Source organism: Canis lupus, chromosome 3 (genome assembly GCF_003254725.2).
Source record: "Canis lupus dingo isolate Sandy chromosome 3, ASM325472v2, whole genome shotgun sequence".
Taxonomy (NCBI): Eukaryota; Metazoa; Chordata; class Mammalia; order Carnivora; family Canidae; genus Canis; species Canis lupus.
In genome coordinates this window covers 80337275-80363878 of record NC_064245.1, presented here as the reverse complement: position 1 = coordinate 80363878, position 26604 = coordinate 80337275, and the positions used below count along the sequence as shown (strand labels likewise).

Below are 26604 nucleotides of genomic sequence, written 5' to 3'. Positions count from 1 at the left end.
AGATTCTGCTAATTAGGCACCAATTCATAGCACTTATTCACTTCTTCACTTAAGCTGCTAATTAAGCCAAATATATTTATAAATGTAGAAATCAACTTTAATGGAGTATTCGAGATCATTTTCAAAGTATAGTACAAAACACCCCGATTACAATACAATTCAGGCATAAAGGGCTGAAAGGATTTTAAAGGGAAGTCATCATGAAGTATCTCTAATGTCAGAGACAATTGAATTACAGACTTATTCAGTCCCTCTTGCACATAAACACACAAAGCAAGAAACACCAGAAAAGAACAATCTACCATAAAGTGGGTGTTACACCTACATTAAGGTTTATTGGAATGATGAAACAATATCCTTATTAAGTATCTAAAATATGATAAAAAGGGTAAGGAAAATTGAAATAATAAACATACTTTTATGGTACATTTGTGCTAACCTGAGGGTTCTACATATTTGCTTTGTAGAATCACTGAGGAAATATTATCTGTATTTTATAGATGATGAGACTGGGAAGAAGGTATGTAAAATTATAGTTAATAACTGATAACACTAGATGTTCAATACATAGGAGCTTTTATTATTTATCATTCTTGCTTTTTGCTCTTAGCTCCACAGGGCTATCTTTGCATGATGGTATTCAAAGTTTCTGAGACCTGTTGCAGCTATGATAACTATTTCTATTTCAAAAACACCTTTAAGTAGAAAATTAGTTTTATATTTAATAGAAGCATTAATTTATAATGTAGTGTGGAGCAAATCATTGATCTTGTGTTATTATCTAAGGCAGGCAGAAAGCCATTCCTTACCCAATTTTCAGGGACATTAAGAGAATCTCTCTCTTTATTTGTGTGACTTATAAAACACAATGCATTTCTTTTGTAATTTTGGCAAAGCAACATCATATTTCATCATTAAAACCCACTCTAAATCATGGTTTGACATAAATATTGAGACCTGTGAAATAGTGACATAGTCAAGTTTTTATATCATAAAAGTCAGGAAAAAGGCTAATAGATTATTATTTTTTTTCTCTTCAGAATAACAGAATGATAGACTCAATAACATGAGCTGCTTAAAGAAATACAGTATTCAAAATAGGGTAAGGATTAATGCGAGGTGCTCTATTTCTGGTTAAACTTGATAGTCCTGTTCCTTATGCTTGTATCTCATCGGTAGTTTGTTCTACACACACACACACACACACACACACACATACACATGACTGTGCACACACACACATGAGTTGATCTCATGACTTCCAAAGATTGTAGAAACAAGCAAATTAACTTTTTTTTTAAGATTTTATTTATTTATTCATGAGAGACACAGATAGAGAGAGGCAGAGACACAGGCAAAGGGAGAAGCAGGCTTTATGCAGGGAGCCCGATATGGGACTTGATCCCAGGAGCCCGAAGTGGGACTCGATCCCAGGACCCCGGGATCACACCCTGAGCCAAAGTCAGACGCTCAACCACTGAGCCACCCAGGCGTCCCAAGCAATTAACTTTTTAATTATGCAAACCATTCAATAAAGTAAGCACTAAAAAGATGTTTAATACTTTTTATTATTGTCTTAGTAATGTTGGAAATTTCAAAATAAGCTAAAATCTTACACTAAATGCATAAACTTTCAGAGGTTTTTTTTTAATGTCCTCTCTGCAGAATAAATATAGGAAAAAATACTTTCATACCCATATTGCTACCTTCCGAACTATTAGATTGTGTTAAATATGATTTGTATATTATATAATCAAATTAGAAAGTATCCTAGCTCTTTCAAGACCTGGGCACACATATTTTTAACTGCAACACAAGCCCCTTGCCTCCATAGGGAGTATTTATCTTAAATATGCTTATCTGTTGCTCTAAATTATTGAACTTGATTAAACTTGTTTAAGAATAAGAAGGTTTCTTAGGTACAGTAACAAATTAAGATAAATTGGAAGAGAATTTTGAAATCTCTGGCATAACAAGTTAAAGGGCATATATATCATCTGCAAGAAAGAATTTCCAAGTTCCTCCTACTCAAGTATTATACCCTGTTAAATCTTTCAATAGTAGCGAGAAGAGATGGTTTACAAAGGTAGGTTAAGGACTCCATTGGTGCTGGCATTTACAATATTGTAATTTGTTTTTTATACTAAAATAGAGTATAAATTCTTAATTTCACATATGGAGTCACTTCATGAACTTAGGAATATCTAGGCATAAAAGATGGTGCCTATTTCAATGTGGGATTAAGTAAAATTATCTATTTTCACTGAGAAGTCATGGCATATGTAGTTCCCTAATAATTGACCTAGTCATTAAGCAACTGAGAGCCCCCAGCTGCCCCTGCTGCTCGCTTTAATTATCATATATGTTTTAGCATCAGTACCATGGCCTTCATTTCCTTCTATGGGAAGAAGCCATGACATTTCTGAAGTGGTTAAGGCAGTTATCTTGCCTCGATAGGGGACAGAGATGTAATATAGCTACATGGAGAGATGCCTGCCTCTGAGCTTTTTTCATTTGAGCAGCTCAAGAAATATTGCTGCATGTTATTGCTCAGACACACATTCTTTCTAAACGCAGGTTACTATCATTGATTTCAAAGAGCAAAAGGATCCATTATAATATTTTTTGCACTTCATTTAGCTAGTCTCCTTATTGATTGAGCTTCATGAACTACCTTCTACCTCATGTGCCTTCCTAAACTATTTTGAGAACAAATATTTTACTTAATGGCTCCACATGTGGAGAATTTGACTTCCCAGTTACTGTATATTTTAGATACTCATTGTGAAATTTATAAGCAGACTTTAGGAAATCTCAGCATTCCTCGCTTGGGAAACACATACACAGACACGTACACACTCATGCATATGCACGGATTATCCTTGATATGCGGGGCTGAGAAGGCTAAAGCATATATTGGAGATAATTTAAATAATAAATTATGCCTTCAGGAAGATGTTATTTTAAAAATGTTCTTTTAAAGTCAATGCTTTCACTAGTTGTAAACTCTTAACATATTGAGATTTTGTATTTTAAAATGAATAATATTTTCTCTATTAAAGTAAATTTTATTAAATTGCAAACAGAAAGTGTGTAGTACTTATGTTTTTATAGTTTGGATCATTTTCTCTCACTGCTTAACATGCCAACCTGGAATTCAATATAATTATTTAAATAATATGCCAACAAAAAGGGGATCCCTGGGTGGCTCAGTGGTTTAGTGCCTGCCCTCATCCCAGGGCGTGATCCTAGAGTCCTGGGATCGAGTTCCGCATTGGACTCCCTGCATGGGGCCTGCTTCTCCCTCTGCCTGTGTCTCTGCCTCTCTCATTCTCTCCCTCTCTCTCTCTCTCTCTCTCTTTCTCTGTGTCTCTCATAAATAAATAAATAAAATATTTTTAAAAATAACCAATAAAAAGACTGTAAGGTTAACTTATGGCTATGGTTTTCTAATGCCTTCTACTGATTTTCTCCTCGCAAGAATAAGGTATATATCTATGTTTTCACAATAGGAATTTATGGATTGCGCTGGTTAAATTAAAATAGCTGTATGCTAATTAAGGGTATTCTCAAATGTTGCTTCAAGGTTTTTTCACTGGATTGCTCAAATATTTCATCATTTCAAACTATCCTTTATACCTAAAGGCCCGGTTTTCTTTATAAGCCTAAAAGAGCACGTAGGCCTGGCATCGCTAACACTGAGCCACAGGTCTCAACAAGAAACTGTGCCTGAGACTAACTGGAGCTGACGGAATTTGTATTTCAAGTTTCTGTTGAAAATGTATGGAAATATGATGTAAATGTACCAGTTATTTATAATAACAATTTCAGCATTATGGCATATTAGGCTTTTCATGCTCTTTCTCTCTGCAGTAGAAGCCAGCCCTAACTGTCCTTGGCTTCTGCAGTGCTTGTTAAAATAACGTCCTTCTGATACTACTCGTAATAAACCTTCATGGAGGCAATCCAAGATAGATCCTACTGATAATGGAGTTCTCTTTAGTAGTGAATTGTATTCTTGTGAGACTCCAGTATAGTTATTTTCTTTAGGAGTTAAGGGTTTTATGTTGAAATCATATTTATTTATTTATTTATATTATTGAACAGTCTCACTGCTATGACTAAGAAAATTGCTCCATAAAATACTTGGTAATGTAAATGTGAGAATGAAAGTTATATATCTGGTGATTTATTAAATTTATGGCTTGTAGGAACATGACTGTCTCTATAAAGAAATCTAATATACACATCGGAGAATATTCTAGTAATGCCTTGTAAAAATGGGATGGTGTTGTAATTTGAAATCTCAAAAGCATGAACCACTATAGAGGTATGCCTTCAGCATTTCTAATCATGCACGACCTGACTTTGCAAATCTAAATTTGATGTAGGAAAATTTAGAATATGCATTTATTTTGGAAATACTTGCTTTCCCACAGAATGTACCATTCATATGTTCCTCTTTTTTGATGTACTGTATTCCCTTACCTGTTTCTTTTATTGGCAAGGAGTAGAAGGGTCACCCAAGAGTAGGAAGTTAATTGGATTTATGTGAGAGGAAAAATGGATGAAGGTTGATGAGCACAAGCCTAGAATTTGAGACCAATGATTACCCCAGAATGAAGAATATTGGCCTGTAGGCCAAGAGGGACTCAGGGCTATAACCAGTGCTCTGGAAGTACATTTGTCACAGCGAAATATCTTTAACTTCTTTCTTCATCTCCTAGGAATTACTTTAAAAGTTTTAGTCCACATTTCTAAGACTATATTTTGTTTTGTCTTAAACTTTTAAAAAGTTTTCATCATCACATTTTCTGAATTGATTTTGAGTGAAACTCTGTTGAGAAGTTTAGTGTATTTGGCCAGTAAAATTTTAACTTTCAAAGAAGTGATTTCATGATTCTTAAAATGAACCCCCATTAATTGATATATTAATGGAGTATTTGAAAGACCCAAAAAGATTTAGCCACACAACATAAGATTTTATAAAATTGTATTTTTATAAACAGAAAAAATATCCAACAGCAAAATACAAAAGCATATTTTGTGCATTATATACAAATATAGTGCACCACAATAAATATTTTGTTTCTTTTTATGCAATTTTCTTAAAATAAACATAGCTATGCTTTTTACAATAAAATCCTTGTGGTATATGGTTTATTTTCAAGTCCCCCTCCTATCCAGGAAATGTATTACTTAACTGACATATAAAAGAGCATATATGTTGGAGGTGAGGAAGAAAGAACAGGTTCTTCACATATATTAGCAGACCCATATGCTGTTTATTGAATTTGATACTAGTCAACCAATTCAGAGAGCTGATTGAAATAAAAAGAAATCCATAAATTTGCAGAAGTATGAAAACATGTGCACATGTACTGCTCATGCAGTTTTATCATCTGTCAGATTTCTCAAGAGTATACCGTATTTTATAGGTTTGAACTAAAACATTATGAATTCACCCATATATAATGGAACAAGATATATGCTTTGAGGGAATAGCATTATCCATAGTTGACATTTTACATCCTGTCATTTAAATGACAGTATTAAAAAAAAAAGGTGTTCTTATGTATTAACTGAATTCTCTTTGATTGTACATGAATGTGTTGAAAAGAAAATACCACAAAAAAAGAAAGAAGGCTTTTGCAAACGTCTGAAATGTTTCATAGTCAAAGAACAACTTGTGTTTTAAAAATAAATTAAAATACATTAGGAACCGTATGCAAGTATTTCGAATAAAGGATAGGGTGAACAGACTGTTTTATTTTCCTTCCATTCTACATATCTATGAATCATCATTCCTTGAGGTTCAAAATTATAAATAACACTACAGAGTGGAGTTATTTCAACTTTCCAAAGGAAATCATCCTTTTTTTCATGTTCATATTAGTAAACTCAAAATGGCTTGCATAGTTTCTGCTAATTTTATTCAAGACTGGAAGGTTTTTGACAGAAAACGTTCCCTGATTTTTTTAAGATTTAATTATTTATTCATGAGCAACACACAGAGAATGAGGCAGAGACACAGGTAGAGGGAGAAGCAGGCTCCATGCAGGGAGGCTGATATGGGACTTGATCCTGGGACCCTGGGATCATGACCTGAGCCAAAGGCAGATGCTCAACCACTAAGCCACTTAGGCATCCCGTATTTCCTGATTGTTAGTAGATTATTACATTTATGTGGCCAAATTCACTCAGAATTGACAACTATTGCTTGACTTGGCCAGGTTACAATATGGTAGTTGGTACTAAAAGGGGAGAAATAGCAAAAATGAGTTGTAAAGAAAAAAAAAATTTCAAGGAGTAAATTATTAGCAAATCATGCTGTAGGGAAGGATGGTTAAGTAGGGAGATTTTTATACTCTAGTTATCACTGAAAGTTGGTAATATCAACCCCTTATATACAGGCACACAAACGTGATACCAGGAAATGAGGGTAAAAAATTATCATCTATTATTTAATTTCAGCTATTAGGACGGTCATTTATAGGTCTTAGATGATGAGAGCTAGGTGGAGTTAGGTACCTGCCAATTTGGATACAGAGCTTTATTATATTTACAAAGTTAGGATTTGAGAGGTTATAGGAACATTGTTTAATTTTTATGATATGTGATTTTTGCTACAAAATTATCTTGAAAGTAAGCTCTAGAATTATTTATATATGCATTGAGTAGAATAGAGGTCTTTCTTTCTTTCTTTCTTTCTTTCTTTCTTTCTTTCTTTCTTTCTTTCTTTCTTTCTTTCCTGATTCATTTTGTGAATATCTTACCATCTAGACTTTATGCTACAGGAGGACAAAGACCATGTTTTCATGTTTATTGTATCTCCAGCTACTAGTGCAGCGCCTGGAAAAGAGTAGATGTTCAGTAATATTCACCAAATTAATTAAAGAATATATTGATATTTTCTGGGCCAAGGTCTACCCATGATTTCCATTATTACCTTGGATTTTATGCTTTTTCTTTGCTTGTTCTTCTGATAAAGGTCTGGACTGAACTGTGGTGCTGAAGAAATCAACCAAAATGAGTAGTATAAAGCATACCATATCTAAAAAGAGACAGGATAATCATAAAGTCTTTGTAAAGTATTATAAACCTCCTCACCTAAAATTCATATTATTCTTACTGATCATCGGTGTGTACTACAGGTAGTATTTATACATGAGATAGGATATTTATTATTTTTCGTAAAGTTCTAAACCTGGGCCTTGGGCAGCCCGGTGGCTCAGCGGTTAAGCACCGCCTTCTGCCCCGGGCCTGATCCTGGAGACCTGGGATCAAGTCCCGTATCAGGCTCCCTGCATAGAACCTGCTTCTCCCTCTGCCTGTGTCTCTGCCTCTCTCTTTCTCTCTTTCTCTCTCTATGTGTCTCTCATTAATAAATAAATAAAATCTAAAAAAATAAAAATAAAAAATAAATAAATAAATAAAATCTTAAAAAATAAAAATACCTAAACCTGGGTCTTGTGAAGAGTATATTCTTTATTTCATAGCCATACTTCTCCAAGTATATTTTTTCTCCTTTCTGTCCTAGTTGATAGAACTAAGGTGTATCAACAGAAATCTGTATTTTGTAGTTGAGAAATTGTTCTTTTGTAGCCATCTTGAACATCAAAGATAGCATCTGGATAGTATACACCTAACAGGGATCCCTGGGTGGCGCAGTGGTTTAGCGCCTGCCTTTGGCCCAGGGCGCGATCCTGGAGACCCGGGATCGAATCCCACATCGGGCTCCCGGTGCATGGAGCCTGCTTCTCCCTCTGCCTGTGTCTCTGCCTCTCTCTCCCTCTCTCTGTGTGACTATCATAAATAAATAAAAATTAAAAAAAAATTTTAAAAAAAAGTATACACCTAACATAGGGAAAAATTGTAATATTCTTTACATACCACACTCAATAAAAGTATTTTCTAGATAAATTGACATTAATTAGTGGACTTTATGAATCTGCTAATTATCATCTGAAAGTTGAGAACATCACAATTGCTAGTTCAAATTCTTAATACATTTCTCACATGGGATTAGCTATATTTTTATTTATATATTCATTCATTTATTACTAAAATATAATTGAAATCTGATTTCAAAGACAACTATAAAATTCAGGTCAAGGACACCTCTATAAGCCATAGATAAAATTTCTGGTTAAATTTCTGTTTTAAGTAAATTTTCTATCATCTATGTTATTCTTTACATAGTTCGTTCTATATTTATGAAGATGCTGGAATATGGGTTTTTCTTCTAAAATTTCAGTTTGTTTTACTTCCCCCCCTTCCCTCATCCCCCCATCCCCACCCCCAGGAGAGGCTAGGAAGACTGGGCGGAAATTAAGATTTTTGATGGGTTTGAAAAGTCTGCATGAAAAGTGGTTCTCTTTGAAGTTTTCAAGGTAATTATATTTGTATCACTGTATTTCTGGGTTTTTTAAAAAGTCATTTATGTCCACCTTGAACCTGTGTAATGGTTCTACTTCATTGCTGCCCCTTTCACTCTTGTTTAAAACTTCTATCCTCTCTCCCTCACCTCACTGTATTCTATATTCTCTGCATGGTAACCAATTCACTATCCTTAAATACACAACAAAAAATGGTATATTACTTAGTGTGCTACTTAACTGCCACACGTGAAAATACATCTTTTAATTCTTAGAACATTCCTAATACATAGATTTTATTAGTTCACAGGGGAGCAAATTTTGGTTCATCACAGATATTAGGTGATTTGCTCAAAGTCACACAGCCAGCAAGTAGCTGAGATAGAGTTTGAAGAAAATCTGTCAAACAAAAGCAGTGTGTTTTTTCTATTACAACCTGCTGTGTCTAGCCGTGCCCTTCTTTCACTGAAATGGTCTTAATCTCTTTCATCTGCATCACTTTCCTACGGACCAATTTTTTTCTTTAAAGTTGACTGCAACTATGACCTCTTCTGTGAGGCCTTGCTGATGCTCTCTCATCCTTAGCTCAATTGTGTATCACACATCTGTATTAACATATATCGCAGTGTCATTCTTATGGAGGATTTTTTGGTTTTAAAAAATGTAATATTTTTTCATAAAAATATTTTATTTATGTCAACTTCTTATGGGTACTTTGCAATATATTTACAATTAATTATTTTTCAAGTATCTTAACTTAGATTTTGGATATGATGAGAATCAATGATGATATACTTCACATAAAGACAAAAAGCACTTTGAGTCCTCTGTTTTTCAGAGTTTAAAGAAGTCCTGAAACTCAGTGTTTAAGTTCCACTGACTAAATCAGTGAGTGGCACAGATTGAACACTCATGAAATATGTGATGAGCAAAATTGAATTATCAAATTGATACGATAACCTTCAGTTGCAGAGGCTATAAATGTCTTGCATGAGGACTTAGTCTTTCTATAATTTTATAAATTGACCAAGCAATTACAAGTCAAGAAGAGAATGAACAGAATCCACATTAAAATATATTTTAAGTAAAAAGTAAACTGAATATTAGTTATATCAATGGAATGAAATCATGTATTAATTAAAATTAAAATTGTAAGTGAGCATTATTCAATGCATTAATCAACAATTAACCAGGTATTCAGAGGCTATTACCTTGTCTAATGGACTGACTGTATCCTACTATTATAGCTATTATACAGTTTTAGAGACAGCAGATCTGTAAAACATTGGAAATTTGAAAATAAGCAAAATATTATAGATTTGCTAGAAGCTCTATAAAATGTTTTTAATAAAACTAAATATTGAAATTTTAATAAAATTGTCAAAAAGTGTATCACAACTCCAGATCTGTGTATAGCAAAATTCTAATTGTCATAGTTAATCTGTAGAAAGTAGAGTGTAATATTGAATAAATCAATGAGCATTTTCATTTAAAAATTTAAAAAAGGATATTTCATATTTTTACTCTAGCGTTAAGAAAACTTACACATCATATGCTAGCATGAATATACCCTACTTTAAAAGCATATATATCAGACTCATTTAAAATGTACTTCAGAAAAAAAATGTACTTCAGTATTAGTAGGTAAGGTTTTCACTTAAAATTTTTTATGCTATTTCCTGATTTTTTCATTGTACGATCATTTTACCAAAGCTAGATGCTAGTAATAGTAAACATTTTTACTTAGGTGATTTTGATTGCCACGAAGCTATACAGTCTATGCCTTTAAATCTTAGGAGTACAAAATATAATGCAGGATTCTAGAAACACATCATTAGCACTTACTAATGAGAGCTGAATAAAGGATTAACAACTATTCTTTTATCTTAGATCACTTACGATTTTTACTGATTAAAAAAAAAAAAAAAGCTTCAGGTGATACTTACACAGTAACATTTTTCCCCTTCATGTTTTCTGGTTTTTCCTTCCTTGTGGTCTCAATAGTTAAGTTTGACTAATAACTTCATTCAGGGCTTATATGGTTGTTTATCGTATACTTAAAAAGTGCATTGGGCGATGTCCTATTTGCAGTGGTGCAGTCTCACGAGTGCTGTAAGAACACATAGGCTTCCTTTCTCTGTAAAAGTTCCCAGGTTCCACTTCTTTCCATGGCCACCAGGGCAGATTTTAATCCTGTCACTGAAGACTTAGCATAGCCAGGTTAACCTCTCTACACTCCAGCCTTTCCCGTCCACACTATGGACGCTAATATCGTGACTATCAAAATGCCCCCTTTGATCGTTACTTAGCCACTCTTAGCAAGAAGGACGATGATAGAAAATCAGACCCATCTCATTGCCTGGAGTAAGGCTTCCTCCGAGGATGAGCTTGGATGGCTCATCTTCAGTGAGGCCCTAGGTATGAGTGTGAGAGACATTGGGAAGCTTTAGAGCCAGACTCAGAGTTAAAATATGTCTTCTAATTGTTAGAGAAAATCTGCTTCTAGGATGGACCTTACAAATAGGATAACGAAAGCAGTACTATTATCAGGAATGTTTATGCAATGTGGCAATAGCCTTTTCTCCTATGTCCTTGTACCAGGCACACTGGCATTTGAGAAAGGCTAAAGACATTAAATAAGTAGAGAACAGCAGTATCATGGCCTAATCATTCTCTTTATATTGCTTGATGTGTCTCCTCAACACACCCAGCTGTCTTCTACTGTTCCTTCCACCGCACAATCCATTCTGGTTGGACTCACTTCAGACCTGCCAGCCCTCCATGGCCTCTTTGCCACCATCCTGCATTAGGTTGCATCAGCTTCCCTTTCTGCAAACTGCTTCTTTTTTTCTTGTACCCATTTCCTTCTCAGTCGTTGAGAAGAAGCTTAGTATGTGTCTTGTCAAAGACTGCTCCCCTCATCTCTTCTCTTGTAACTTCCAAGCACTACACTGTGTGACCCCTCCTTTGGTTCCCCACCGAAAGATTGTAATCTTTTGGGAAATGAAGCAAGCCTTGAGCCTTATTCTTCTGTGTGACAGTTCAACGTTGGGTGTTCTGTGCTTACTTTACTCAATCACACAACCTTTAGTATCTGTAGCTTCATATCAGCTTTACCTTGATTATGCATTTTTCCAAAAATAGAAATTAGAAGAGTCTGACTTTATAATGGGTAGACCAGTAGTTTTCTTTAGGATATCATTGTCCTTTCATCTACATGACAGAGAATTCCTATCCTTTTGGAAAACCAAATTCATTACAAACTCTGTAATGTCAATGCTGTTCAACAATAATCTATCCGCTTTTCATTTTCATGTATTATATCCCCCCCCCCTTTTTATCCAGGTGAAAATCTAGCTCACATCATTGTCCATAAGCAGATTCCTACCATATACCCCTGTAGTACCAGGGACCATTTTATTATCCTGGCCTTTACCATTCACATCTGAAGGAAAAATATGTTCTAATTTCATATTTCTTAATCCATAAAGTTCTGTTCTCCACTCCATGAATTCATAACTCTTTAAAATTCTAATTTAATCTTTTTGATGACTATTCTATTTTGTTTCAGTTATTTACAAACTCAGCTATTTATAAAATCATTTTATATTACTTGTTACATCTTGATGAATTGTATTATTAGTATTTTTCTGTGTCTTATGTATGTGTATTTATTTTCCAAAGTTTTTCATAAGTATACCCTTGGTTATTTTTTTTTCTCCCACAATATAGTATTAATTTTCAAATAAATTTATGATATTCAAATATCATAACAATCTACCCTTCTTAAGGTCAAAGGAAGAATTTACTATATATAAAATCCTTAGGATATTGGGGAGCCATATACAAAAAAGAAAAAAAAAATACTGTATTTCATGCTGGATGCAAGAATCTTGTCCCAAATTAAGAGCATGTAGATCTTTATCCTTCTGTCTTGCAAAATTCCCACATGTGATTCTTCCAAAGACAAAATATTGATCCCAAAATGCTCACTCAGGAATATTTAAATATAGGAATAATTAGGTTTATTTTTTTTTACTTTGATATTACTGGAATATGTAGGTTTTAATTTTAAAGGGGGATTTAAATTTTAAAATATTATGTGTAATAATATTTTAAATATTAAATACAAAATAAAAAATAAAAAGCTATAAAATATCACGTTTAATCGTATCAGATAAAAATTAAGTTTTCTACTTTGAATTGCCTTTCTTTTTATCTCAACAGGCCTAGACTTCATATGCCTTTAGAATTGTTTGATCCTAATCTCTTATGATAACCAATTAGTTTCTAAATTTCTCAAGGGCTGACTAATACTGTTGCCTAAGCATTAGGTGGGTCATGTTATTTTAAACAGAGATGATGGCTAATAGTAAGCAGTGTGTCAAAGACCAGAGGAATTGAGAAATTGGAAAAATTTGAGACATCTTGTCTAAACAAGATTAAGACAAGACCAAAAGGATTATCATGCTTCTAACCCCAAAGATCGTTGTGATAGCTGCATTCCTAAACATCAGGATTAAAGGGTAGAATCACATTCAGAATGCAAACATGTATTCACAAAAATCCCTGTCTTTAAACAAAAATTCAAGAATGTCCCAGCCTGTCCATAAATAATACACTGAGAAACATATTGCATGAGGGGTCAGATGTTTTAAAAATTAATTCCCACTTATTTTTAAACATTTTCCAATATTTATTTATTTACTATTTTTTATTAAGACTTAATTTTTAAAGGAGTTTGGCTCAGAAAATTGAGAGAAAGATACAGAGATTCCCCTTATACCCTTGCCCCTACACACGCAGTCTCCCCTGTTATCAGCATCCCCCAAACAGTGGCATACCTCTTCTTTTCCTCATAAAATATACATATATTTTATAAGTTTATTTCCACTTTTATAAGCTTTATAAGCTTCTCTAGGTAGTGCAAACCATCATTTTTCCTATGTAATTTATATCTAAATCTAAATATACAAAGCTAAAAATTTCTTCAAAAATATATACTTAAGAGCAAAATCAGGTAGCAGTGTTTGGTATTTAGGTGTGCTATCCTCTCATATATTGATATTATTAAAGCAGTTGATCATTAAGATTCAGATCATATACTGTTATCAACTATTAAACATTTTCATTCTGTTTCTTTTTATACATTTCTATATATTCACTCTTCAGAATTTACATATAATCTAGATTAAATCATGTCTTGGGAACATATAATTAGAACATGAGCTTTTTTGCAAGTTTGATTACTTTGATCTCTTTCTAAATCTATTACATTTAATTCTTTTTTATTAACTTACCAAGTGAAAGTTGTTTTGATATCAGAGCTACATACCCTTAAGAGAATATAAAAAGGAATAGTGTATCATGAGCCAATTATATAGCAAGGAGGTAGAGAAAGAACAAGAAAATGGTAATAATCCTGTTGTGGAGGGGGGCAAAATACGTATATATTTGGTATTGTTTATCCTACATAGTTTTTTCTTAAATATATTGTTAAAAAAAATCTATGCCTACACCTGTATATCCCAATGTGAATAAGATAGTAGCTCATTTTTATGATTTTTTAAAATTTATGTATTCATGAGAGACACAGAGAGAGAGGCAGAGACATAGGCAGAGGGAGAAGCAGGCTCCCTGCAGGGAACCCGATGCAGGACTTGATTCTAGGACCCTGGGGTCATTACCTGAGCCAAGGCAGATGCTCAACCACTGAGCACTCAGGTGCCCCAAGATAGTAGCTTATTATGTGTAGCAGCTCCCTGTGTCCCTAGATTTGGATGATTCTTGTTGTAAGAATGTTTGTATTGACAACTTCCGAAATACCTAATTTGCATAAATTATGTTTGAAATGCATCTGGATTTTTTTAAAAAGGCAAGAAAGAAACCGAGCTCAGGGTTTTTGGAAATTGTTTTATTGGCCAGATCTATGGATGGTCACCATTGTGTAGGGGCTGCTGATTTTCCCTTCACATCTTTCCCCGTCTCCCTTCCCCAGGTGTTGCTGCCATCACTACCTTTCCCTTCCTCCCCTTTCCTCATGGCAAGACGCATGGAAGAAGAGTGCTGTTAAGGCCTCTCCATTAATCAACAGGTATGGTGGTTCTCATGAAGCAGTACCGCTGCCCCTCTTCTGCACTCTTCATTAAGAGTCTGACTCTTTGACATTCAGAAGATGCATTTATACACTACACAGGGTCTACCGATGTGGAGGATTTATAAAACTTGAGTATATATATATCTTTACCCATTTCGGCATACTATGCATTTCAGAATTCCCTGCACAGCTAGAATTTTTTTTTTTTTAATGTAAAGACTACAGCAGAATTGATGATACAGTTTTCAGAGAAAGGTGTTACACAGTTTCCTCAACTGATTATCTAGGAAAGAAAAGGAACTGGTATGTGTATGCTACTTTCAACCTTCTACAAACAATTGTTAGGTAACATACCTTTAAAAAGTACAAAATGAGAATGTTGTGTGAATTTTAACTCAGAATTCAATTATTATCACATTTGGATTTTTGAAGGCATTGCGCAAAATCACATGCACATGAATGATGCTTACTCATTTGCTTATAGAAAATGAGATATAAGCCAGATCAAATAAGTCTAAAAGCCCCACAAAGCCATGTCATTCAGATGTGAGAGCCAAATGTATTCTAATCGCTTTCTGAAAAAAAAAAAAATTGTCAACCTAGCTGGTGGCATTTGAAGGAGATGAAGGCAACGGTTTCCTCTAGCAGTCTCAGGATTACCTCTGTTCAGGTTGCTGTAGTTTGAAAGGAGCTAGGTCCCTCAGGGCGCAAACTCCAGCAGAGTCATAACCTATAAAATATAAACACTTATTCATCACAGGGAAACACCTACCTTCTTGATTTCCTTTTTCACTAGAAGAACTGGTCCTTCTAGCTCCTGCAGGGGCTTGTTTTGGGGATGTGTCAGGTTCTGCGTTACACTTTTGTGACTCTCTCAGATTTTTGAGACATGTGACTAGAACACTACCTTTGGGCTAGGAAAATTATTGGCAGACGCTCTAAGATAGTAAGGGTGTCTCTAGGTGTGCATTTGTGGCACCATTATTTGTGATGTTCTTTAAAGTGGTAGCATAATTAAGACTTGTTTGTGTCAGTAAACAAAACAAACCATTTTTATTTACGAGCACTTTTTACCAATGAGACCCTTTGCCACTGGAGGCTGAGCCATTAATCTTCATTCAAGAATGTATAGTCTCTTTTTGGATAAAGCTCTGAAGTCATTGGCTGTCCTTCATAATCCTATTTTATACATGGTGTTGTCTTTCATGTCCACAGGCCTTCACATAACTGGGTCTCTCCATCTGGAGGGCCTTTTTCCCAGGTCTGTTTGGAAAACTCACAACAGTAATATCAGACATGGGCTGAGAGTTTAATGTGTGTCAGGCATCATGTTGATGAGTTTAATCTCCATTTTCTTAATTTATCTGCACAAAGGAACATAGAGTTAGATGTTATTATCATTGTCCATATCTAATAGAAAAAAAAATGAGGCTCGGAGAAATCGAATGTGGTCAGGATCACTCAGAATTGACGGAAGTGGGATGTACCTTCTGTAATTTCTCCTGATTCCTGCCATGCAAAGCTGCGGCTCTAATTCACACTTGACTCTTGAATTACTAAAGGGCAATGATTTCATCTTATCTTTTCTAAACTCTTCTTGTCCACAGTGTTTGCTACTCACTAAATATTGGACAAATGAGTGAATGTTTATAAAACAGTCAGCCTTTTTACCTGCATATGGATGCTTCCCCTCATCCATACTTCCCTCAACTCTGTTTTTATTTCCCTTAGTATGTGCCTCTTGACCATTGTTAGCCTCACAGATTACTCACAATGTATTGTAAGAAATATATTATACAATGTAATTCATTATTTTCTTCCAAATTTGGGACCTATAATTAAAAACCAAGTAATATTAAACAATTGCAAATGCAGGAAAAAGCTAATTTAAATGTTATAAAATTTACCAAATCTAGAGATAAGAAGTGTAGATATACTTGTATCTCATATGGAAAGAAAAAAAAAATCAACCAACACATTCTAAGATTTTGTGGAAAGGTAACCAGAAAAATTCTTTTTTACATTATAGGAAAATGAAAGAAATACATATCATATAGGTAAGCACCTTATCAGTTTACCAGAAAAGGAAAAGAAAAAAAAGTAAAGATTAAAATATATATGAGATTTAGAGGATTAATCATGAAGGAAAAAAAATTTGAGAAAAAATAAACCACAAGATTCTGGAAAAATGAAAAAATTGAAAAGCAATAAAAAATTGAAGAACACATATCATTGAAAACCACAGACATTGAGAGAACTTTAAAAAATATGAAATCAAACTAGGAGGGAAAACAAAATCAATGCAGGAAGAGAAAAAGACCTTTATTTATGAATTTGTATTTCCTTCATCCTTAGAAAATCCTTTGAAGTAAAAGTGCTGGAAAGAAAAAGAGCAAGTTAAGATACATTGATTTGGGAACACTGTATACTTATAGCACTTTTTTCTAGTGCTTTTGGGAGCAAGATAAGGGTTTCAACCTTAGCTTGGAGTATTTAGAACTAAAAAGATTGTGCCTAGAGAATACAGTTGAGTCAAAGCTTGATAGAAAATTAGAATACAAGTCAAAATATCCTTCCTCACCATACTTTCTAACAAGATAATCATGGAATTAATATCAATCTATTAGTTCTGTGAATATTGTTCTATCTTTTTTTCTTTTCTTTTAATGTGGAGTGCCTAGAACATAGAATAAGTGTTTGCTGAATTCATGGGCGTTTAAGAGAGATTATGGTCAACCAGTCTAGCCTTAGATTGTGCATGCATCCCTTAACACCATTGTAAGGATCACTCATCTCTGCTTTAATAATTCCAGTGACACAAAATCCAGAGGTAGCTCACTCTATCTTGGGACATCTTTAACTTCTCAGCTTTTTCTTATTTTCAGTCAAAGTCTGTCTTCCTGTAACTTGAATCCATTTATCCTGGATTTCCTCCTTGGGAAAACACATAATAAGTTATATTCCTTTTCCAAATGAAAGTATTTCCAAGACATAAATTCAGACAGGTCCTCAGTTAGAGTGTCTACATATATAGTGTCTCTTTATATATTATTTCCTAGATTAAAGCCCCAGTTCATCTAATTGCTCTATGTTACTAGGTTGCAAATCCTTTCAGCATTCATTTAGTGCAAATACTTTTTTTTTTTTTTTTTTTTTTTTTTTTTATAAAACAAGGAATTCAGGATAGGCACCCACAGTTTAGATTCTCATATTTGGTCAATTTGAAGAGCCTAGAAAATCCCTCTAAATACCTTCAGAAAAAAAAAAAAGAGAGAGGTGCAGTTTAAAACACCATATGGCTTTGACCTGAATTTTTACATTAATAAAGGCTTGGATAGTGTATAGTATTGTATGAAAATAAAATAAATACCACTATGTATAAAAAGGGCTGGAAAAAGATAGGAAAATGAATTAATATTTGAAAAATAACATTTGATGAAGGTAAAAGACTTTTCAGTCTTTTTATTCTTTTTTTTTTTTTTAGTCTTTTTATTCTTAATTGAATATATATTGGTTGATGCCTGAGATAGAAAACCTGAAAAACCTGTCCCGCATTCTAATAAATTTGTCCCCCCCACACAAAAAAATCCCTAAGTGGATAATAATATAAGTGGATCAGTAGAGGTAAAAGACAAATAAAACAAAATCAAAACAAAACAACAAAAATTGTTGATTTTATTGACTAATAACATGTGCTAACATGTAACAATAGGTTACACAGAGGTCAAAGTAGAACAAAATAAGATTGAAAGATGTATAAAGGACTCCCTGTCAGATATGGACTTTCCCTAATAAAAGTTACTGCAAAGTAAATTTTTCATTTATGTAGTGTTCCTTAATGCCAAACTGCTGTCAATGTTCCTTGGTGAGTTCTATTTATGAGTAGATTATGGCAGTCTCTCAGAGGCCCTGCACATCTGACTTTCAGTGAGTGCCTACACAGAATATATGGCCTTTACTAGAACCTGGAAATTTAATTAATTTGCTGGCAGAGAATATTTTTTATGCCACATGGCTTTTCCCTGACCCTACCCAAGATTTCCATTTTCAGATGTGCTTCATATATTATGAACCTATATAATCTTTGAACATTTTCCATATGGTAATTATAACGTTTGACTTTATATTCTCAGAAGCTCCGGTGCCTACATATAAAGTCTTTCTCTTTAATACTAAATGTTGCTTTGTAAATTGTATGAATATATGCCCTTCATTCTGCTTTTCTTAGATTCAATTCCCAAAGCAATATCCTTGGGTTATTTGATTATATGTAAGATTCTTAAGCAATATTCTCAAGAACAGAAAACCTCTATCTGCTTTGTCTATCGCTGCTATTGAAGATTGTATTCTATGTGCAACATGTCCAATTTAATATCTTTCACTCTGTCTTCTAGTATTTTAGAAAGAGGAGAGTGAAATGCAGGATATTCGAATTAATCACTTAACCTCTCAAGACCTCATGTACTTCACTAAAATGAGGAATTTGACTAGCTTGTTTTTAAAGTAAGTTCCAACTTTCTACAGAATATGGGAGACAAGAAATTTTTAGAAATTAGAGTTTTGTTCTAGATTTGCCAATAAACTATATATCACCTCCCAAAGATACAGTTTGCTCATCTGTAAAATACAATGACCAAGTTAAATCAGGGATGTAATATTTAAGGTTAACATATTCTGACTTATTTCTTTCTGGAGCTTTCTCTGGAGAATGATTCTGATAATTGTGCTTTTAAAAATAGACGAATCCAAGAAAATGTTTGGTGTTCTAAGGAAGACAGGTTGAAGAGAGGACCACCACTTGAGATCATTGAAGGACTTTAATGCAAAAAAGAGACAAAGGATTGAACTCAACCTTCGTGATTTTTGAGGGTGGAAAGAATGCCAGTAGGCTTCAATGGGAGAAAATTGCTTCCATATAAGGATGAAATTTATTACCTTATGAAATAATAAAATCCGCTCCATAGAATAGTCCGTGTTCTGAAATCTGTATCACTAAGGATGTTGAAACTTAGGTCGCATGTTTAACCTCTCAAAACCATTATTAAAGGAACTCATTCATAAGATAGCAAATTAGACAAAATGAATTCCAATGCTAATGGTCTGTGATTACATGATAATCATCAGACGTAATAATACTGATAACTTTGTCCTGGAACTTAGTAACATGAGTCTCAAAGATTTCACTGGAGTTGATGATTGAGAATTTTCAGTACAACTCATTGTAATTTCAGCCAATGCCCGTAGTGTCCTAGAGAAGTGCTTTTATCTTGCCAGTGCTAGTATTCTGGAGAGAAAGTCACTAATTTTTATTTGTGGAACCATCACTTCTTTTGTATCCAGAGACTCTACCTTCTATCGTTATTGTGGATGCTGTTTCCTTATTGCAATGTAACTGGCTATAATAAAAATTGTAATAAAGACAGCTTGCAAAAGTAATCTCATGATTTGTTGTTTTCAATTTATTAAGGTGTGGAACATAAAGCATTCACATAGAATCATAAATTATTTTATCTGGAATAGACTCTGAAAATTCCTCATTGTGAAATCCAAAACTAAGTAACTTTTCAAGGTCATTCAGTTAGTGAGAGAGCTGTGATCCAGGTTTCCTGAATTCCAGTATGGAGGCAACCAAATTTATTGCAATAGCTTGCTTAAAAGTATAGATCTTAGTGACTTGACACTTTCTTTTGTGTCCTTAGATGCACTACTTATCTTGAATCAGCAGGATGAAATAGGAAAGCAAACACACAATTTTATTTATAAGAAACAGAAAAACACTAGGTAGTGTAGCCTGCTGTGTTCCTGGAGGGGCATGGAAGTTGGCATCCTTTTGTAAAGCTTGACATGACAAACATTCTTTGTAATCGACTAACAACTTTTGCCAGAAGTGAACCCGGTCAAAAATATATTCCAACTTAAAGTCAGGAGCTGCATAATATGATCTTATCACCACAATATTGTGGCTGGAGACACCACAAAATGCAACATCCCCAGAGTTTATAGTCAATAAAGCAGAGCAAGTTACCAAAGATTTCCGATCATAAGCATTAACCAAATTCAACTATCGTTATTTAAGCTTGCCTGTCCACTCTAATCAGGACAACAGGCATCAATTAAATAAATACAACATCTGATTATAAAGAGAATTGTTAACAGCCACATTAGCTGATTGTAATGTGATATTAGCTAATTGACAGGGGAGGGGGATATTCTTACACACCATATGCAGATTGCACAGGATTTAATTTTTTGTGATCATTGTTGAGCATAGCTAGCACCATGATAAATCAGTGTGTTCAAGTAATACAGCAAATGTGAATGAATATTTTTAAAATAACAAAAAATGTAGATCTAATTTTGAAATTGTGCCAATCTTGTGAGATAATTAAAAATGTAATCATTATGCTAGTTTTACTATTTCTGTATTTTTTTTAAGATTTCATTTATTTATTCAAGAGAGACACATTGAAAGAGAGAAAGAGAGGCATAGACACAGGCAGAGGGAGAAGCAGGCTCCATGTGGGGAGCCCGATGTAGGAATCGATACTGGGCCTCCAGGATCATGCCCTGGGCCAGAGGCAGGTGTTAAACCACTGAGCCACCCAGGGATCCCTGATTTCTGTATTTATAACAAGAACAAGAAAATGAGATTGGGAGGTCTGATGGCTTTACAAAGGTGTTTTAGAATATTTATTTATTTTATTTTATTTTATTTTATTTTATTTATTTTTATTTTTTAAGATTTTATTCATTTATTCATGAGAGACACACAGAACGAGAGAGAGAGAGAGAGATGCAGAGACATAGGCAGAGGGAGAAGCAGGCTCCACGCAGGGAGCCTGACACAGGACTCGATCCAGGGTCTCCAGGATCAGACCCTAGATTATTTATTTTAAAGCTTTTCCCAACAAGTCACCATACTATCAGTGACTTTTCTCCTTATTTCTGAGCTGGTTATCAAAAAGGCATACATTATATAAGTCTTTAAATATGTGAATTTAAAAGGTTTTGCATAGTATCTTCCAGTATATCTAGAAGACATTTTCTTCTGAAAGACTAAAGTCTAATTTTATCACAGAAATCAACAGAAAAGTAACTTTCAGATAACATACTAATTTGCTTTACTGCAAACTCTGCTGGATTGCATTAGGTGAGAGGAGAATATCCAAATATTTTTGGCTTCAGTAGGAGTGAGAAAAGAAGCAAGAATCAAATCATTTGGTTATGTTTTCCAACAATTGAACTTAAAAAAAAATGTGGTTATGCCTCAGATACTAAAAACATGCTGAACTGTGATAGGTAGAAGATATTTTTATAAGAAAGTAAGGAGAGGAGGAGGCAGATTAAGATTCAGCAGCACAAACTACATGTGCGTGGAACAAATCCTAAGTGAAGGAGGAAGGAAATTTCTAGTACCCTGTCAGACCTGCCCAAGGATCCTTCTTCAATGGCTTTATGGTTCACTGGGCAGAAAGGCTCTTTTTCACATTTCCAGAATATATGTCTTGGATATGTGAGTGTTATATAAACATAACAACATATCGAATATCTATAAAATACATGGACTCTATTTATGACCATCCACGTTGCCTTAATAGTGGTATCAAGGTACTATATATCAAAAAAGAAATACAACCATGGATATTTAAAGCTACAATTCATTATTTTGGATTTAAAAAATAATGAAAATTTAGAAAGTGAAATGTATTTTATGTACAAAAGCCTCCTTTTAACAAGCCTCTTTTATTTTTTTTTTATTTAAATTTCAATTAGTTAAGATACAGTGTAGTATTAGTTTCAGGCGTGCAACGTAGTGATTCAGCACGTCCCTACTGCACCTGGTGCTCATCACAACATGTCCCCTCCTTAATCCTCATCACCTATTTCACTCATCCCCCCACCCACCTCCCCTCTGGTAACCATCGGCTTGTTTTCTGTAGTTGAGTCTGTTTCTTGGATTGCGTCTCTTTTTTTCCCCCCTTGGCTCAGTTGTTTTGTTTCTTCAATCTACAGATGACTGAAATCATGTTGTATTTGTCTGTCTCTGACTGACATGTTTCGCTTAGCATAATACTCTCTAGCTCTGTCCATGTCATTGCAAATGGTTAAGATCCCATTTTGTTTTTTATGGCTGAGTAATATTCCATTTAACAAGCCTGATTCAGTTTTCAGAAGAGTTTGTTATACGTTATGAGAGAAAAAAAAATTATGTAATTTTGGCCAAGCATTTTAAAGTTCTAATAATATTTTAACAAAATAAACTAGTTCCATCTGCAAGTGAAATCGTTTACAATTGAATAAATGATTATGAGCTATCATAGTACTTTTAATGACTATAGCATTTTTTTCTGTTTTTTAAGAGAGAATTATGTTTATCTCATTTAATCAAGAAAAAGTATATCAATATTTTTGTATAAAAAATCATCACTATCTCTAAAATAATGACTGGCCAAAGAAGGTAATTAATTATTTTACTACTAATTTAAGAATACATTTTTAAGAAAGAAAAAGTATAATGAACAGATAAACCATGAAAGTATTTTACTAGGTATATAATAATATATCTTTCCAAGCAAAGTTATATATGCTCACCATTTTATTTTAATGTAATCCTTCGGAGTGAACACTACTTCAAAAAGATATCAATTATTTAAACGTTTGTTTGCTTTTTTTTAGGGGATAAAAAAGCCTGCTTACTGTTTCAAGAGTGTGAAGCTCAAAGCATTAGATTAGTAAAATTAGTGGTTCAGAAAGTGTAAGAAAGTAATGAATCATCTACAATGTGGTATAAATATCACATTTTCCAAATATGTCATTTATTCAGGCATTGCAATGATGCCTTCATATACATTCTGCTTTTACCTCCAATTGCAGTTTGTTCATGAGATTCAGTAATGAGAATGACTATGTTTTTTGAATTTTACTCATAAATTGAGGGCCACTAAAGCGAGCGTTTTTGTAATATGGGATTCTTTTTTTATATACCAAGGATTTATTATAAATAACTGTGAGATTTCAAAGTGGTTTTCTCTAAGGAAATATGTGATATATACAGCACCATTCGTAATTAAAATGATGAACTATTTTCAGGGCTCTCGTACAGTCCAAATGTCAGAGATATAAATTATTCTGTCTTATTGTATGAGTTACATTCTTAAAAAAATAGAATAAACCTTGTAACTACTCATTGCCAGAGCATTTTTGGGAAAAGAAAAAAGCACAAATTACTACTGCTAAGTGTTACAGAGTTTACTCTGTCATGAAAGCATGTGTCCTGTAGTTGTATGAATAATGTATTTATAAGGGAAAAATATATATTTATTGTTCCAGAACTCTAGTGGCATTAAATCAATTTTCAAGTGTTTGTGGGTTGCTCTAATGCTTAGGACCCTGGCACCTAAGGATTTACTTTGTTGACAGTGAAACTCTTGGAGAAGCTACAAATGAAGTTGTTGTTTATCTGAAATAGTTTACGGTGCTAAAAATGTGTACCTTTATCTATTTTATTAAGTGGTTATTTATCTCTTTTACTTTAAATAATTAAGAGTTTCCTTTTTATTTAGCACAAATTCTAAGTGAAAGGAGACATAGACTTTATGAGTAAATTGGCTGACAGAGTGAAACACTTGCATTGAATTGTCATCTATTAAATTTTGATAGACAGTCTAACTACTCCATGTTCTGTTTCCTCACCTGTCAAATGATAACATAGCGATATACATTAAGTTCCCAATAGCTCATGTGGGCATTATATAGGTGGCTTGAAAGAGAGTGAGGGAAGGAGGGAGGGATAGAAGGGGAAAGAGAGGGAGGGAGGGACAGAAGGGAAAAGAGAGGAAGAGAGGGAAGGAAGGAGGAAAGGAGGAAGAAAGGAATGAAGGAAGGAAGAAAGGAAGGGAGGGAGGGTGGGAGGGAGAAGAGAAAGGATGGAAGGAGGGAGAGATACATTTCTACTGATTTCCTACTGATATATAAAAGAGTCAGTCCCCCAGTGTAATTTGGAGAGGTTGCATCCAAGTGGAGAGGGCATAGAAAATGCATATAATAGAATATAATAGAATATTTTTCAATTAAAAAATGAATCTCTATTTGATGCATTTGAGAAATGCTTTTAGAATGAATTGGAAAATGAGAATTAGCTGTGGCCAGGTCACGTAACAAGGCACTATTCACACCTGTAAGCCAGCAGTTTATGAATCAGCAAAATGCTGCCCTGTAACATTACTTCTACTGCTAACAATAGGTGGAACCCCTTTCACGTGGCCACCTTTTTTGGAGAATTCTTACAATAGTTACAGAAAAGATCTGGCGAAGAAACTACAGGATGAATTTCATGCTAAATGTTACAGGAGCAATCCTTACACATGTGATTGCTTATTTCTGGATAAAAGAAAATAAATCAAGTGTGAAAAATGTTGGGGTACAAATAATTTGCAAATATAGATAAATAGAAAAAAATGTAAATGTGAGGCTGAAAATTAGGTGAGAACTGTTAATTCTCTGATAGCAGTTAATTAAAATGTCATTTATCTTTCTTTCATCTCATTTTCTGTCTTTGGATTTACTGGATGTTATTGATGCAAATCAACTTTGGCTGCTAAGGCGACTGCAGATATAGTCACATGATTTTATACAATATAAAGTGAGAAAATCACAGTTGGACTGTAAATAAAACCGAAACTATCTCTACTGAGTTGAAGAAAGGGAAATAAAATTTATGTTTAAAATGTATTTATCTGAGTAAACTGAATTAGAGCCCCTTTTAAATATAGAATTTTTAAAATTAGAGTTGATTCCACAGGAAAAAAGAATGCATAGCTCTGATTTGACATTAAAATGAAAATATATGGGCTTATAGGTCTTCTAGGTGGGCTGTTTTATCTTTCAACTGATCTTCTTTTGCCAAATGAATAGTCACTTATTAGGTCTTTTATGAGATCCTTTATAAAATATTTACTATATTCTTAACACTTTTAAATTGATGTTTTCATTCATATTCTATCTTATTCAAAAGATAATTTAAATGTAAAATATTGACAACTAGTCATAGTTACATTATGATTGAAACATATCTGAGTCTACCAAAAACACCCCCTGTTTCCCCCAATGTCTTGTTCTTAATTTGAAAATGTAATCATGTCGATTGCTCGCCACATAAGAGTGTTGTCAACTGATACTGAAATGTATTGCGCTTCTATAGAACTTATGTTTTAGTATCCTTACCTGATACTATCTCATTGTTTTTACTGTCATCTTTCTACTGCAAAAAGAACCAAACCAACTCACCTGTCCTAGAGGATATATATACGATGTCTGCCGCTACTTTGGTCAAATAGAACATGCCCAGAGGGTGTTGTTTCAAAATTTGTCTCAATGGCTTTAAAGCGGTTTCTCTGACCTAACTAATCTCCCTCACTCACCTCTGTACCCACAACGTAATCTGTTTTCCAGGGTTGGTAATTTGCGTCTTCCTTTCCTCAGTCAGCACACACATTTATGTGGTGCCAGAAACAACAGAATTCAGTTGGACAAATGCACATTGGTTTATGAACAACTCGAGTGGCTCTTGGAGGAAACAAATTATTGGAGCTGAATTCCTTCTTGTATATGAAAGACTCTTAGGATACTGGAATAGAGATATTTGCAGTTTAAAAAAATATTTAGTAAACAGATGTCTCTCTAACTGAAAGAATTTGAAAAAGTGTGCAAAATGATGGGGAAATTTATGATTTTGGGTTAATGACAGCACCAGAGGTGTGTGACAAGGGACATCAGCTAGACTTGTTCAGGTTGTACAGCCTAAGTCACTGTTTTCTTAAATTATTGGCCTTCAAGTTCTTAAAGATCTACAAGATGTATATGTGTGTGCACATGTTTGTGCACTCATGCATGTATGTTTCCAACTGAGGTAGGAAGGTGTTCAGTTAAGTCATTCTGTGTAAATGGGAGTAAGAGACTTGAGATTGCATTGAGAGTTTTGACTTCATGTTAGTATTTCTCTCAGTAGCTATTCCACTTGTGCATTGTCTCTGCTTAAGCAGTAGCCACTCAGCTGGACTTCCACTGTGCAGGTCATAAGCTTGCAGACCAAGTTGTATCATCAATAGTGTTCTAATCAACAAAGTCCTC

At 34.0% G+C, this 26604-nt stretch overlaps 1 protein-coding gene and 1 non-coding gene across 15 annotated transcripts in view; one reads left to right on the top strand and one right to left on the bottom strand.

Annotated features, from left to right (window-relative positions):
* The window catches only part of PCDH7 (protocadherin 7), a 417486-nt gene that overhangs the window by 208812 nt on the left and 182070 nt on the right, over positions 1 to 26604 (top strand). For 4 of the 14 annotated variants that reach the window (XM_049108718.1, XM_049108717.1, XM_035714778.2 and 1 more), the window contains 2 exons: positions 14377 to 14472; positions 19215 to 19919. The exons of 9 other annotated variants lie outside the window; for them this stretch is intronic. In XM_049108718.1, coding sequence (XP_048964675.1) covers positions 14377 to 14465 — 89 coding nt within the window. In that variant the 3' untranslated portion in view covers positions 14466 to 14472; positions 19215 to 19919. Of the gene's footprint in view, positions 1 to 14376; positions 14473 to 19214; positions 19920 to 26604 lie in introns of those variants that run through there. One more of the 14 variants, XM_035714776.2, reaches the window with a different exon arrangement.
* On the bottom strand, positions 1410 to 1492 carry TRNAQ-UUG (transfer RNA glutamine (anticodon UUG)). The gene has a single exon. It is a non-coding gene; the product is annotated as a tRNA-Gln (tRNA).